General features: G+C 42.4%; 1 protein-coding gene across 1 annotated transcript; it reads left to right on the forward strand.

Moving 5' to 3' along the window:
* Positions 1-1,664: 1,664 nt before the first annotated feature.
* LOC310772157 (protein DOP1A-like) lies at positions 1,665-15,448 on the forward strand (the record flags this gene model as incomplete). Its single annotated transcript, XM_083664602.1, has 5 exons — positions 1,665-1,791; positions 2,206-2,326; positions 9,334-9,453; positions 11,230-11,347; positions 15,194-15,448. Coding segments are annotated over 5 exons (741 nt in total), but the record flags the coding sequence as incomplete, so codon positions are not given.
* Positions 15,449-16,000: the final 552 nt, after the last annotated feature.

Consider the following 16,000-nt stretch of genomic DNA (forward strand, 5'->3'; position numbering starts at 1 on the left):
GCACCTTTTTTCCCGTTTTTTGGCCTTTTTTGGCCCCTGCGGCTTATATAACGGTGCGGCTTATCTATGGATTTTTTCCACAAAAAAAAAAATCTCTCTTTTTTAGCACTCTTTCTAACTATAAATCCACTTCTGTTTTAATTTCCTCTCTTGCCCTCTTTTCACCACACTGTATGACACTGTATGACACTGTATGACACTGTGTGCACTGTAAATAACAACACAGGTGGTGTTGTGTTATGTTGTTTTGTTGAAATGTTAATAAATGGGAGCTTCCTCAAACAGCCAACACCTTACATATGGTAATTAAACATTAAAACACAAAAAAACACACAAAAAAAAAAAACATTAAAACACCCGCAGCTTATAGTCCGGTGCGGCTTATATAAGAAAAAAATAGTCAACTTTGCAGGTGCGGCTTATACACCGGTGCGGCTTATAGTCCGGAATTTACGGTACTCTTTGTCTGCGCCCCAAAGAGCGTGACTCGAACTGGTTAAGTTATATCAATTTGGTCATTCAGTGGCATTTTATGCCCACGTAACTAACATACAGTAGCTAAAAGCTAGCTAACGCTAGCTATTAATTGTATATACTGTAGTTACTGTATCAGTCATGGCGTGACATAATCACTGTAGTGTTCCATTATGTCTGACGTCATCACCTGTTTTTAGCAAAATCGTATTTTTTTTTACTTGGAGCACAAAATGAGGTTATTTGTCAAAACAAATACTGGCGAACAGTGTGGCTAATCAACAGGCCAGTGCAGAACTCAGCAACACATGAACAGTGCAGAACTCAGCAACACATGGACAGTGTGGCTAATCAACAGGCCAGTGCAGAACTCAGCAACACATGAACAGTGTGGCTAATCAACAGGCCAGTGCAGGACTCAGCAACACATGGACAGTGTGGCTAATCAACAGGCCAGTGCAGGACTCAGCAACACATGGACAGTGTGGCTAATCAACAGGCCAGTGCAGGACTCAGCAATGCATGGACAGTGTGGCTAATCAACAGGCCAGTGCAGGACTCAGCAACACATGGACAGTGTGGCTAATCAACAGGCCAGTGCAGGACTCAGCAACACATGGACAGTGTGGCTAATCAACAGGCCAGTGCAGGACTCAGCAACGCATGGACAGTGTGGCTAATCAACAGGCCAGTGCAGGACTCAGCAACACATGAACAGTGCAGAACTCAGCAACACATGGACAGTGTGGCTAATCAACAGGCCAGTGCAGGACTCAGCAACACATGAACAGTGTGGCTAATCAACAGGCCAGTGCAGGACTCAGCAACACATGAACAGTGTGGCTAATCAACAGGCCAGTGCAGGACTCAGCAACACATGAACAGTGCAGAACTCAGCAACACATGGACAGTGTGGCTAATCAACAGGCCAGTGCAGGACTCAGCAACGCATGGACAGTGTGGCTAATCAACAGGCCAGTGCAGGACTCAGCAACACATGAACAGTGCAGAACTCAGCAACACATGGACAGTGTGGCTAATCAACAGGCCAGTGCAGGACTCAGCAACACATGAACAGTGTGGCTAATCAACAGGCCAGTGCAGGACTCAGCAACACATGAACAGTGTGGCTAATCAACAGGCCAGTGCAGGACTCAGCAACACATGAACAGTGCAGAACTCAGCAACACATGGACAGTGTGGCTAATCAACAGGCCAGTGCAGGACTCAGCAACGCATGGACAGTGTGGCTAATCAACAGGCCAGTGCAGGACTCAGCAACACATGAACAGTGCAGAACTCAGCAACACATGGACAGTGTGGCTAATCAACAGGCCAGTGCAGGACTCAGCAACACATGAACAGTGTGGCTAATCAACAGGCCAGTGCAGGACTCAGCAACACATGAACAGTGTGGCTAATCAACAGGCCAGTGCAGGACTCAGCAACACATGAACAGTGTGGCTAATCAACAGGCCAGTGCAGGACTCAGCAATGCATGGAATATCTTAGAAATGACAAAATACACTGGAGGGGGGCTTTAACCAAGTATGTCTTCAATTCGACATGAGGACCAAGTGCGACGATTGGTCCCAGGCTGAAAAAGAGCCACATTAGCCCATAATAAGTCACAATGGGATGCCCAATGGGATATTTTGTAATAAGTACTAATTGAGTTCAACATAGCCACGGTGTGTATCACCCCATGTGTCTGTTCTTGTGCCTCTCCAGGTCCAGCCATCCTAGAGGATGTTCTGATTGAGGTTTTTCGGACTCTGCACACTCAGTGCCGGACAGAGTTGGACCTTCACAACCAGAGTCCATTCAGCAAGGACCACACACACCTCAGCAGGTCGGTCCAGGCTAGCTCTTGTCTGTCTGTGGCCTTTAGACATTTACACTTTAATGTGCCCTGTGAGTGAGGGAAATTAGGTTTTTCCTACATGAAAGAAAAATATGTTACCGTATAACTAAGTAGAACAGATTAGTGTGTTAAACATAATGCAGCTGATGGTTGCAACACTAGAAGTAACACATGAATTGTCACAGCAATGCATATATGCAGGGTGTCCAAAATGATGAAGTAGACTAGAGCATACTGAGACAATTAATGGGAAATATAGAGTCTCGCGAGAGGTTGCACAAGATGGCGGCGTAGACTTTTGCTCCCCGGCCCAGAGTTGCCAATTTTATAGAATTAAACCGTTTCTACACGTTTTTATTTTACAACAATTTGATTTTTGTACGGTGCTAAGGCTCGCGATCGAGTTGTATGACGGAGACTTCGTCTGATGGTGATTAACACGAGATCTGGGAAAGGAACGATGGCCGAGTTGGAAGCTAAAATGGACTCTGTATTAGCAAGCATAACTAGCATGGATAACGTGCTGGGGAAAGTGGATGCTCGCATTGCTAACATGGACGCTCGTTTTACTGGCTTTAATTCACGCCTTGACAAGCTCCAGGGCGAGGTGTCTGCTATTCGGATGGACATTAGCTCACAGAAGGAAGATATTCGCAACGTCAGGGCGGAGGTTGGTCTGATTCAAGCTGATGTGGTGACCAACTCACGTAAGCTAGCTGAGCATGAGACCGGTTTGGAGGGGATGCGTGCTAAACTAGCGGACATGGAGGACCGAAACAGGCGAGGGAATGTCAGAATCAATGGTTTGCCGGAGGGGATAGAAGGCCCTAATGCCATTCAGTTTCTCACTCAAGCCCTGCCGAAGTGGTTTCCTACCCTGGGCCCCCTCCAGGGAGAAATTATGAGAGCACACCGCCTCTACAATGGCGCCGGAGGGGCTAACAGGGCTAACGGGACGGGCCGCACGCTGATATTCAACTGTCTCCGCTACACAACCAGGCAAGATATCCTCGTCGCTGCAAGGAAAACCCCTCATCTGATCGATGGTCGGAAGATACGATTTTCCCCGGATTACAGTGCCCACACGGTGAAACGTCGCCTGGCCTTCTCTCCAGCCATGGATAGAGCAAGAGCCAAAGGGATCGAGTTCTTCCTCATCTATCCAGCTACCCTCAAAATCAGAGCGAAGACCGGTGCTATGGAGGCCTTCCAATCGCATGAGAAGGCGGAGGATTTCCTCTCAGCCATGTAGGGAGCACCATTCGAGTCGGCTGATTCGAGCTGAGCTGGCCGGTGGTTAGCCCTGGTGGAGCTACAGGCTAGCTCTTGCTGCTAACAGTTAGCATCAGGTACTGTTTTGTTTACGTTCCTTCGTGTTCCATGGTGCTTAGCTACAGGCTAGCTCTAGCGGCTAACGCTTGACATTTCTGCACAGCTGACACATCGTGTTATCACAGCAGAGTCTCTGTTTACAGTACACGGTTACTCTAAGACGTTAACGAAGCTTGTTATTCAACAGGAGGTATTGATACACGAACAGTTTTACTCGATTTGGATCATCAGGACAGTCACTAACGACAACTTTATTTAATTTGGATTTTTATTTCGTCTATTGGCTGGATTATCTTGAACCCTGAAGCCTTACAGCATTTATCTGATCTGTACCCTTACTCGTCTTGTCTATTTGGGCAATTCGTTTTGAATAGACTGTATCTGAATATGTATATTTTATATATACTGGAAATAATAATATTTCTGTAAGGGGAATCTGACCGGATGTATATACTGTATATAGGCATATATATAATTTTGATTTTCGTAGCTTCGCTCTACTGGTAACTGCGTGTATCCGACCCTGTAGTAACTGATGCTGTTTCAACTGCTTATTCATGTTTAATTTTTATAACGGTTCATAATATTAGTCTAAACTCTGGGCGGGGGCTCAGTCTCCAGCAGCCCTATGTTCATTCCAATCGCGGATCAACATTTATTTGTGTTATTTTTTCTTTTCTGTTGGGATAAGTTTATATCATCATGGGTTGTTTTGGATCTATTATTGGGAGTATGGCGCCACCATGGGGATTTACGGGGAATTGCAGGGGATAGGGTCTCTATATGTTTAGGGGAACATGCACAGTTTGATATGGAGGAGAGATTTCTTACATTTTATTACTTGATTATCACTTTGTCCTGGTCATGGAGTATGATTATGAGTAATATGCAATCTAATGGGTGAACTGTCTATTTTGGTGTGGAACTGTGATGGTTTAAATGTGCCACACAAACGTGCCAGTGTTTTGACTTTGTTAAAAAGAAGGAAAATAGATGTGGCTCTTCTTCAGGAAACACACTTACTAAACAGGGACAACGGCCGCATGGCCAATAGGTTTTATCACACCATAGCATTCTCATCAGCTAATTCAAAAAGCAAAGGGGTATCCATCGTTTGTAAACGTAACTTGAAAATTAAGGTATTAGACGTCTGGGCAGACGACGTGGGTAGAATAGTGATCGCCAAAACTGAAATGTATGGGAGAAAGATAGCTTTTATTTCGGCCTACGCCCCCAATAAATTTGATAGAGAATTTTATAGTATACTCACCCAAGAAATGTTGCAGCTAACTGATTATTCATTTATTGTAGGCGCGGATATGAATGCTGTCTGGCAGGCATCTGAAAGGTCCAGTTTGACCGCCACTAAGGATCAGGAGTGTGCGTCTGCAGCTTTACAAGCCTGGGCCGAGAGTCTGGGATTAGTAGACACTTGGCGTGCTTTCAACCCCTCTCTGACAGATTACACTTTTTTTTCAGGCAGGCACAAAACGTCTTCTAGGATAGATTATCTCTTTTCATCGCCACAGTTGTTTCAGAATATTAACGACACCACTCTTCTTCCTCTAGCCCTCTCTGATCATAAAGCAGTATACAGCATTGTTATAATAGGCAGTTTATCTAAAAGAGCAGCTAGATGGCGCTTCAACAACTCTTTACTAGGGAATGAGGCTTATAAATTACAATTTCTTTCACGACTGCAAGAATTCCTAGATTTCAATGTAGGGTCGGTGGAGGATCCCAGAATTCTATGGAACGCTGTTAAGGGATTTATTAGAAGCAACACCATTCTGTTTTCTTCAAATATGCGCAAGGCTAGGTCTGCGAGATTGCAAGAGCTGGAGGATGAGTTTGCCAGGCTGGATTCGATATTACAGACTAATTATACAAGACAAATAGAGACTCAGCGAGATGTTGTTAAAAAAGAAATAAATAACATTCTCAAACAACAATCAGAATTCCTAATACATAGGACTAGGCAACGTTATTATTTTCATGGCTCGAGACCTAGTCATCTTTTGGCCTTAAGCATTAGAGCCAGTGAGTCCTTTGCAGATATTCCCTCCATCAGATCCTGTGCCGGTAATATTACAACTGATCCTAAACAGATTAATGAAACCTTCAGAACCTTTTACTCTAACCTATATCAGTCGGAGACTCAATTAGATAATGATAGGTGTTCTAACTTTCTTAGTCAGATGGACCTGCCACAACTGTCAGAGGCGGATGCTGAAAGACTAGGTGCTCCCATCTCTTTAGCTGAACTGAAGGAGACAACAATAGCTATGCAAAGGAATAAATCTCCAGGATTAGACGGGATACCACCTGAATTCTATATCACATTCTGGGACAAGCTCGGACCTCTACTTCTGGAGATGATGAGAACGTCAATAGACAAAGGGAGCTTCTCAAGGGATGTTAACTTGGCTATAATATCATTATTGTTAAAAAAAGACAAGGACCCAGTTGAGTGTGCCAGCTATAGACCTCTTAGTTTGTTAAACGCCGATCTTAAGATATTTGCGAAGGTGCTTGCCAGACGTATTCAGGAATACATGCCTACTTTGGTTCATCCTGACCAAACAGGCTTCATAAAGAGCAGGTTGGCTTCAGACAACGTCAGGCGCCTCCTGCACATAATTGATGCAGCGGCGGGTAGGAATACCCCGTCTGCGGTCCTTTCATTGGATGCTATGAAGGCCTTTGATAGGTTGGAGTGGTCGTTTTTGTGGGCTGTAATGGAAAAAATGGGCTTTGGGGTGGGCTTTATACATATGGTGAAGGTTCTATATTCTAACCCATCTGCTCTTGTTCTCACTGGTCAATTGTCATCTGCACTGTTTCCTGTCTCCAGGTCTTCTCGGCAGGGTTGCCCATTGAGTCCGGCGCTGTTCGCAATTTCACTAGAACCCCTGGCCCAAATGATCCGACAATCCACTGTTGTGAGACCTATTTCGGTGGGTAACACCTTTCACCATCTAGCGTTATATGCTGATGACGTGTTGGTGTTCATGGAGAATCCAGTGCAGTCGCTGCCTAATCTGCTCTCCATCTGCGAGGAGTTTGGTTGTCTATCTGGATTCAGGATTAACTGGAACAAATCTGCTTTAATGCCCCTTAATGATACAGCTAAAGCCCTACAATTCCCCGCTAATATTCCTGTCGTGCAGCAATTTAAATACCTTGGAATACAAATTTTCCCATCCCTAAATCGTATTGTAACCTATAACTATTTAGACATTTGGAACAAAATCAAATCAGACTTAGAAAGGTGGACCAGCCTCCCAAATTCCCTTCAAGCCCGTATTTCTATTGTAAAGATGAATGTTTTGCCTAGGATTAATTTTGTGAGCTCGATGATCCCTCTTGCGCCCCCTGTTAACTATTGGAAAAACATCCACTCGAGCGTCTCCCGCTTTGTGTGGAACAAGAAGCGACCGCGCTTGAAATTGGCAACCCTGCAGAGAGGAAGGGAGGACGGTGGTTTGAGTGTTCCCAATTTCAAGTTTTATTTTTATTCATTTGTGCTTAGACCTCTGTTTGTGTGGGATGTCCCCAACGCTCCTGTCTCTTGGTATAAACTAGAGGAAAATAGTGTTCGACCTTGGAACTTGCAGGAGGTTTTATTTGCTAATATTTCCAACAAGCAGTGCCAATTGCGTTTTGGTCCAATTATTTCTTTTCTCATTCAGACCTGGCGCACATGTGAATCCCAATTCAAAACTGGTTGTAAATGGCATACTCTTTCACCATTATTCCATAACAGAGAGCTCTTGATTGGAGGTAGACCGATAACAACATCTCCCTGGAGCAGGGATGCCATCCGTTGTCTAGGGGACATCTATAATGAGTCGGGTTTGCGGTCCTTTCAGGACATCAAGGCCACTTATGATTTACCAGCTTCTTCATTTTATTTTTATTTACAACTCAGACACGCCCTTAAGGCACATGGTATTTCTCTACAACAATCACTATCCGTTCATCCCTTGTATAATCTGCTCACTATGCAAAGAGATAATAAGGGAATGGTTTCCAAATTGTACAGTTTTTTTTTAGATTCTTCTTATTCTGACTTACCAGTGGATAGGCTGTGGAGATGTGATTGTCCGGAGCTAGACCCCGATTTTGACTGGGTTCAGGTATGGGATAACATCAGGGAGGCTTCCCGTAACCCCAATCATCAACAGATTCACTTCAATTATGTACACAGAACGTATCTCACCCCACGCAGACTACATGCGATGAAACTGATAAATGATCCCTATTGCAGTCTCTGTACTCTGAAGGCTACTGGCACTTTTATCCACATGGTGTGGGAGTGTCCTCCAGTTATTCAGTTTTGGTCCAACGTGTCTGCTAAGCTGTCTGAATTAATATCTGCAACAATCCCAATGACTGCTTCCACGTTACTGCTGAATGACTTGTCCGGGGTCAATATGCCCAAAGCCACAAAGCGTACTGTACTAGCTGGTATTACAGCTGCAAAAAAGATGGTTGCGATGCGTTGGAAGCCTCCTCACTCTCTTACCATTAGGCAATGGGTTCTTACTTATTTAGATGTCGTGTACTTGGAGATGTCAACTGCTAGAATAAATGGTGCAAGTGAATCTACCTTAATCAACTGGCAGAATGTTATCAATTCACTCAAAGATTTCTTAGCATGATCCTCTTTCTTCGATACCAGACCTTGACCAGTATTTCTTTTTAAAATCCTACTCTCCTGAAGTGTGTAATTGTGGTATCTGGGGGGGGGGGGGGGTGGGGGGTGGCGCCATACACACATACACACATACATATACATTTAAATCTGATTTCATTTTTCTTCTTTTCATTTAATTTTATTTTAATTTGTCAGCAGTTTGTTTTGTCTTCTTTTGTTTTCTTTTACAGGTGGTGCTCTGAATTTGGCAGTCTGTGATGTCAATGGTTGCTATCTAAAGAATTTATATAATCCTTATGAGCCCAGTGATCCACACCTTATTGCTGCTGCGGCGGAATTAGCACTGAGATTCTGAGGAGATATTGAGAGGGGGTCTATTGATCTCTCTATGCTGGGATTCCTATGGACTATAGTCTATCTAGGTTAGGAGGTATGGATGCATTCCGGTGCGTCGCTTGCTGCCAGTTTATGGCTTTACCTGACAATTTGTTTGTTTATTTGTTTATCATTGTTTTATTCTTGTCTGTTTGTTTTTTTGTCATGTATGATCTGTGAACTAAAACTGAAAGTGAAAAATAAAAAACATTTGATCACAAAAAAAATTAATGGGAAATATAAATAAGTACAATGTTGAAATCTGAAAATATAATCAGTATGAAAATAGAAATGTATGCAATGTTTAATAAATGAAGGTGGGGGAATAGGAAAAATATCAGAATTGTTGCAAATCTGCGTTGCAGTACAATGTGTTTGTTCAGATATGCACATTATTTTGACAGGGCTGTCCTACTGTATGTACTGTGTGAGGGAAACCATGGGCTGGCCTACTGTATGTACTGTGTGAGGGAAACCATGGCCTACTGTATGTACTGTGTGAAGGAAACCATGGGCTGGCCTACTGTATGTACTGTGAGGGAAACCATGGGCTGGCCTACTGTATGTACTGTGTGAGGGAAACCATGGTGTGATGCTAATTGTGACGTCTGAATCATTCATAATGTAGCAAACTAAGAGAGAACAAGAGGACAGCAGAACTGATCAAAACGGCCAACCTCCTGTTCAACTCCTTCGAGCCGTACTACATGTGGGACTACATCGCTCGCTGGTTTGAGGAGTGCTGCAGGTTAGTATATACAGACTCTGTGTGTTAGGCAGGTTAGTACAGTGTATGTATGTTTAGGCAGTTTTGTATATACAGTGTATGTATGTTTAGGCAGGTTGGTATATACAGTGTATGTGTGTTTAGGCAGGTTAGTACAGTGTATGTATGTTTAGGCAGGTTAGTACAGTGTATGTATGTTTAGGCAGGTTAGTACAGTGTATGTATGTTTAGGCAGTTTTGTATATACAGTGTATGTATGTTTAGGCAGGTTGGTATATACAGTGTATGTGTGTTTAGGCAGGTTAGTACAGTGTATGTATGTTTAGGCAGGTTAGTACAGTGTATGTATGTTTAGGCAGTTTTGTATATACAGTGTATGTATGTTTAGGCAGGTTGGTATATACAGTGTATGTGTGTTTAGGCAGGTTGTATACAGTGTATGTGTGTTTAGGCAGGTTGTATACAGTGTATGTGTGTTTAGGCAGGTTGGTATATACAGTGTATGTGTGTTTAGGCAGGTTGTATACATTGTATGTGTGTTTAGGCAGGTTGTATACAGTGTATGTGTGTTTAGGCAGGTTATATACAGTGTATGTGTGTTTAGGCAGGTTGGTATATACAGTGTATGTGTGTTTAGGCAGGTTGTATACAGTGTATGTGTGTTTAGGCAGGTTGGTATATACAGTCTATGTGTTTAGGCAGGTTGGTATATACAGTGTATGTGTGTTTAGTAGGGGTGTCACGATACACTCAGTTCACGATACGATACGTATCACGATACTGGGTTCACGATAACGATACGATACGATACGATTTTAACAATATTTTTTTAAACTTGAATAATGACAATAATATATGACTGGAAAAGTAGTATTTTATTTGAAATGCACAAATACAAAACATGCTGTTGTGGGAAATTGTTATTACAATAACAACTAGAAAAAACATGAGATTGGAGATAAGGCTTATCTTGAAATAGAATGAGTTACACCGTCACTTAGATTTACTTTGAACTAAAAGGTTTCTCAGCAGTATAAATTCTCATTATGCATCTTCAGTTTTTCTTCAAACTCAAAACAACAAGACTTTTCTTAATCTATTTTTTATGCATCTTCAGTTTTTCCTGTCAAGTAAACAGTTTTGCCAGAAACTCAATTGAATGGTTTCTCTCCTGTATAACTTCTCGTGTCTCTTCAGAGACTTGTTCAACTGAACTACTTTCCACACATTGAACTTCAACAAACAAAGACGTTTCTTAGTCTATTTTTTGAAAAAAAAATTTTTTTTTTTTTTTTTTTTTTTTTTTGCGATATGAGATTTCATCTCAACGATACATATCGTGACGTTTTACTATCGCGAAATTTCGTGGGACGATATATTGTGACACCCCTAGTGTTTAGGCAGGTTGTATACAGTGTATGTGTGTTTAGGCAGGTTGTATACAGTGTATGTGTGTTTAGGCAGGTTGGTATATACAGTGTATGTGTGTTTAGGCAGGTTGGTATATACAGTGTATGTGTGTTTAGGTAGTTTTGTATATACAATGTATGTATGTTTAGGCAGGTTGTATGTGTGTTTAGGCAGGTTGTATACAGTGTATGTGTGTTTAGGCAGGTTGTATACAGTGTATGTGTGTTTAGGCAGGTTGTATACAGTGTATGTGTGTTTAGGCAGGTTGGTATATACAGTGTATGTGTGTTTAGACTGAAACGGCAGAGTTAAGCCTGTGTGTGCTGTGTACTGCTCTGTACTGAGAAGTCAGACAGGTACAGTAAGCCAAGTGCTTCTGCCCCGCAGGAGGACGCTGACCAGCAGCCCACATGCCCCACGGCATGCTGGGAGCTTAGATCTTCCAGACCTCTCGTTGGTGGAGTTCTGTCAGCTGGTCGACTTCCTGCTGGATATCGTTTCCTTGGTGAGACCCACTCAAACTCTTTTCTTTCTTTCTTTCTTTCTTTCTTTTGTTCTGTCTGTCTATCCTTCTGTCTTTCTTTCAATATTTTTCTGTATTGCTGTATTCTGTGTCTTTCGTTGTCTTTTATCCCATTTTTTCTTTCTGTATTTCTTTCTTTTTCTTTATTTCCATAATAGTTATCTTTCTCCTTCATTTCTTTCTTTCTCTTTATTTCCATAATAGTTATCTTTCTCCTTCATTTCTTTCTTTCTCTTTATTTCCATAATAGTTGTCTTTCTCCTTCATTTTGTCTTTCTACCTTTTCTGGCATTTATCTCTTTTACTCAGTTTTTTTCTGTTTTTCTCTCTTTCAAATTTGTTGCCTTTAATCCCTGCACCGGCGCTCGCTCTCTCCTTCTCTCTCTCTCTCTGTCTGATGGCTCACACACCTCTCTCTCTCTCTCTGATGGCTCACACACCTCCTATCTGTTCACTACTATAGACCTTATTCGATTGACGTCACTCACGTACGGGCACGCCCACTGCCGCCATGTTGTTGACATAGCGTAGCAGCTTTAAGTGACAGCCTATGTAAGAGCAGCGTTTATAGGAAGCTAGCCGCCGTTAGCGTTACCTGTATCATTCCAATTGTGTTCGGATGGTGACCTGCGTTACACACGGCTGTAGTAATGACAGCAATAAAGTCCCCGTGGTTTGTTTCTATCTCTACCGTCCACAGACGTGAAGGGAGCGAGACGGAGGATACGTCAGCAGCACAGGAGAGGTGTGGATAGTTAGGAGAGACAGGTGAAACTTTCTGACAGCTCCTCACAGCAAAGTCTGTTCACCTCGTTTTTTCTTTTGTTTATTATTACAGGCATTAACGGCAGCATACAAACAACTCTGTTTTTTTTATTGCTGTCATCACTATCGCTATTTTGTAATGGAACAGAAACGACAATAAGGCCGTTACTATAGTTGTCAGCTGCAGGACGGTATGTCAACAATATGGCGCTGTCTGGGGTTAGCGAATAAGGTCTATAACCTCCCATGGAGATGCACAATTAGGGGCCCTTTACACGTGGACAGTTTCTGGAAGAAACAACACAATAGCGTTTCCTTCACACCTTCTCCCTGTTTACATGAGCGCTGTTGAATTTTTAAAACGCCGTAATGTACATGCCAGGTCGCTAGGTGGCAGTGTGATGGTTGCTCGTCGCTCCACTACTTGGAGGGTGCCGGGTCAGCCTATAAATACTTCTGTAACTTCCTTTTAAAACACTTCTCTCACAGCAGCGGTAAACTTTGAACAGAATTACAGCCATGGCGAAAGCACAACCGTAAGATCCATGTCTGCTTCTCTTCGTGTTGTTTTCCTGACTGATGTTGTTGTGTAACTCGCGCACGGCTATGACGTAATCGCGTGTGTGTCGCGTGTGCAGGCACGTCAGAGTTCCTGAAATGAGCCGTCTCAAAGCGATTACATGGAGCGATCAGCGGGGAGCGTCACCAAGAATTCCTCTCTGGAGGGTGGTTTCAAAATGTGTCGTTTCCTAAGCGCAAATTCGCCGTCGCCGTCTAAAAGGGAGTCACTAACGATAAAATAATTCCCCGTCACCATAGGAAACCGTCCTCGTGTAAAGTGCCCCTTAGATGCACAACTGGGTCTCCATGCTGTCAGATTTGTTATCCAACAGTGTCTTTGGGTCCCGCCCTGGGATGCCACCATTAGGGGGGGTGTTACATTATGTACCTGTGTGTGTGTGTGTGTGTGTGTGTGTGTGTGTGTGGCTTGTGTGTGTGTGTGTGTGTGTGTGTGGGGGTGTGTGTGTGTGGCTTGTGTGCACTGCCTCAACAGGTTCAGAAATTACTGTTTAGTCTCTCTGTCCAAAGTCTTTTTTGCACCCTCTTAGAAATACGCTTGTGTCTACAGGATTTCCAATCTGAATAGTTTGGAAATCCCTCACACTTTTATTACTTTCTCTAAATGTTTGCGTGTGTATGTGTGATAGAGAGAGAGAGAGAGAATGCATGTGGAAAGAGTGTGTGTACGCACATGTGTGAGAGAAGGCATGCAGAAAGTGTGCGAACGTGTGTGTGGGTTTCTGCGTACACAGTGTTGGCCTATGCTCTGCTTGCTCCTGTCTGTTCAAACTATCTGCTCTCTCTCCTTGAAGCCTACTAGAAGCATGAGGGTAATCTGCCAGGTAAAGTACTGCTCTTTCCTGCTTCTTCACCTCACCCTGCTTCACTGAGGCTACGATAACATTCCTGCAACGTCCTGCCAACATCCCTCAAACCTTCTGCTCCGCTTTCACTGATCATTTCACAATGATTGTTGTAATCTTTTAATATCAAAAACCGAGATGATCCCACATGAGAAGTGGGATTATAACAGACATGTGTGGCAAAACCACTTCCTCTGGCTGTTTGGATCTTGTGAAAATGAAATCTACGCCCAGTGTGTATGTGCTTTCAATCATTTGCATGCAGTAATTTGCTCCCACATTGCTTACGTTTTTGTTGTTGAAATATGAGTATTTCGAAACTCCCATCATTTAATACTTATTTTCTGATTTGGTCGTTCTGTTTCATTTGCTCATTCTTTCATTTTTGGTTTCATTTTAATTTATTTCATTTGTCGAATTAAAACACATCTGTGTTTTTAAAAAAGTACAAAAATTCACACACACAAACAACTTAGAAAGAAAAGGATGGTGCATGGGGGAGATCTTTGGATAGACTTTGCAGCCACAAATAGTCTCATATTGGAGTGTATAATATACACTCCAGTGTATCAGTGGTCAAGTATTAAACTCCTAGTGGGGGATTCCACAAATCCTTATGGTCATGTGTACTGCAGTGTTGACTTTCTGCACTTCACTAAATACTGTACTACACTATTGCTATGTGTTTTGAAAGTGCATCCTGATATCAATATTTTTAGATTGAAATAGCTGATATTGTATGCTGATATATGTAAATTTGGCCATTGCTAGGCCAAAGAATTCCCAAAATATAAGTGTCTGTCTTCCCAGGAGGGTGAAACCCTTTGCAAGTGTTTATACCATGGGATGCTAAAAGTAAAATATATTATTATTATTATTATTATTATTATTATTATTATTATTATTATTATTATTATTATTATTATTCATGCATACTTCAGGTAAAGAGTTTCCCATAGACAAAGGGAAGAAAAGATAATTTCTCCATTAGGAGATGAAAGAAGTATAAAAAAAGGAGCAACAACATTCATGCATTCAATTTTACAGTAAATACATACTCAACCTGTATCATATCCATCATCAACACTGACTGGGCTTTTTATTATTATTAGTATTATTATTATTTTTATTTATTTTTTTAAATAAAAGACCAACATCAAACCTAATAGAGCTCAATCAGCTCCCGTGCATTTTTTCCATCGACATTTAGAAAACTCCTTATATGAGTTTTAATCCTGGGACCAAGCCAACTAGCCACCTACTGAATCATGAGTGACCATAAAACATTTCACTTGGAGCAAAAATAAAAACGGAGGGAAACATAAAAAACAAAAACAAGAAATGCCTTTTATTTTTTGTGTTTGCTCCAAGTGAAAGGTTTTATGGTCACTCACAATTCAGTAGGTGGCTGGTTGGCTTGGTTCCAGGCTTAAAACTCATATAAGGATTTTTCAAAATGTGGATGGAGAAAATGAATGGGGAATTCTCTGATGGAATGGGAGCTGAGAAAGTGGGCAGTCACTGTTAAGCTCTATTTGCTACTACTTCATACGATTAGGTCCGCCTCCTCCCTAATATCCAGTACTTGTTTTTGACACAATATCCTAACTTCAGTTCTGCTCCTCTCTGGTCTTTCCAGGAGACCTACATTGAGATCCAGACAGAGCACCTCCCCCAGCTGCTGCTGCGCATGGTGGCTGCTCTGACCTCTCACCTCCAGGCCATGGGCCTCGGGGAGCTCACTCACTGCCTTCGCCTCTGCTCCAAGATCCTCAGCAAGGTACAGCCGCCGCTGGTGTCCCCTCTGGCCCTGCCCTCGGGCCCCCAGGCTCAAGGCCTCTCCAACTCTACCACCCCTTCAGCCACAGCAAGGGACAGGACCGAGGACAAAAGGGTGAGGAGTGTAAGAGGTCTACAGATGCCCAGGAATAAAAGACGCATTTCTGTAGGTGTCAGGGAATGTTTGATCACCAATGCCAGTCGAATATCTCCTTAAATGTATTCTTCAAGTAAATTGTTTTATTATTCACTCATTGGCTCATGTATAATATGAACCTTTTATGAATCTGTCTAAGGAGAGTTGACAGCACACTTTTCCAGCGGTGCTGCTTCACAATCATACAGTTCCACACATTCACACCTGGGAGCTGCCCAGTGCAACCACAGTCTTCTACTGATAACTACTGAGCAGTACTTTATATGACCCATGAGCTTCTACTGATAACTACTGAGCAGTACTTTATATGACCCATGACTTCTACTGATAACTACTGAGCAGTACTTTATATGACCCATGAGCTTCTACTGATAACTACTGAGCAGTACTTTATATGACCCATGAGCTTCTACTGATAACTACTGAGCAGTGCTTTATATGACCCATGAGCTTCTACTGATAACTACTGAGCAGTACTTTATATGACCCATGACTTCTACTGATAACTAC

Source organism: Poromitra crassiceps, assembly GCF_964638095.1.
Source record: "Poromitra crassiceps genome assembly, contig: HAP1_SCAFFOLD_2121, whole genome shotgun sequence".
NCBI classification, from domain to species: domain Eukaryota; kingdom Metazoa; phylum Chordata; class Actinopteri; order Beryciformes; family Melamphaidae; genus Poromitra; species Poromitra crassiceps.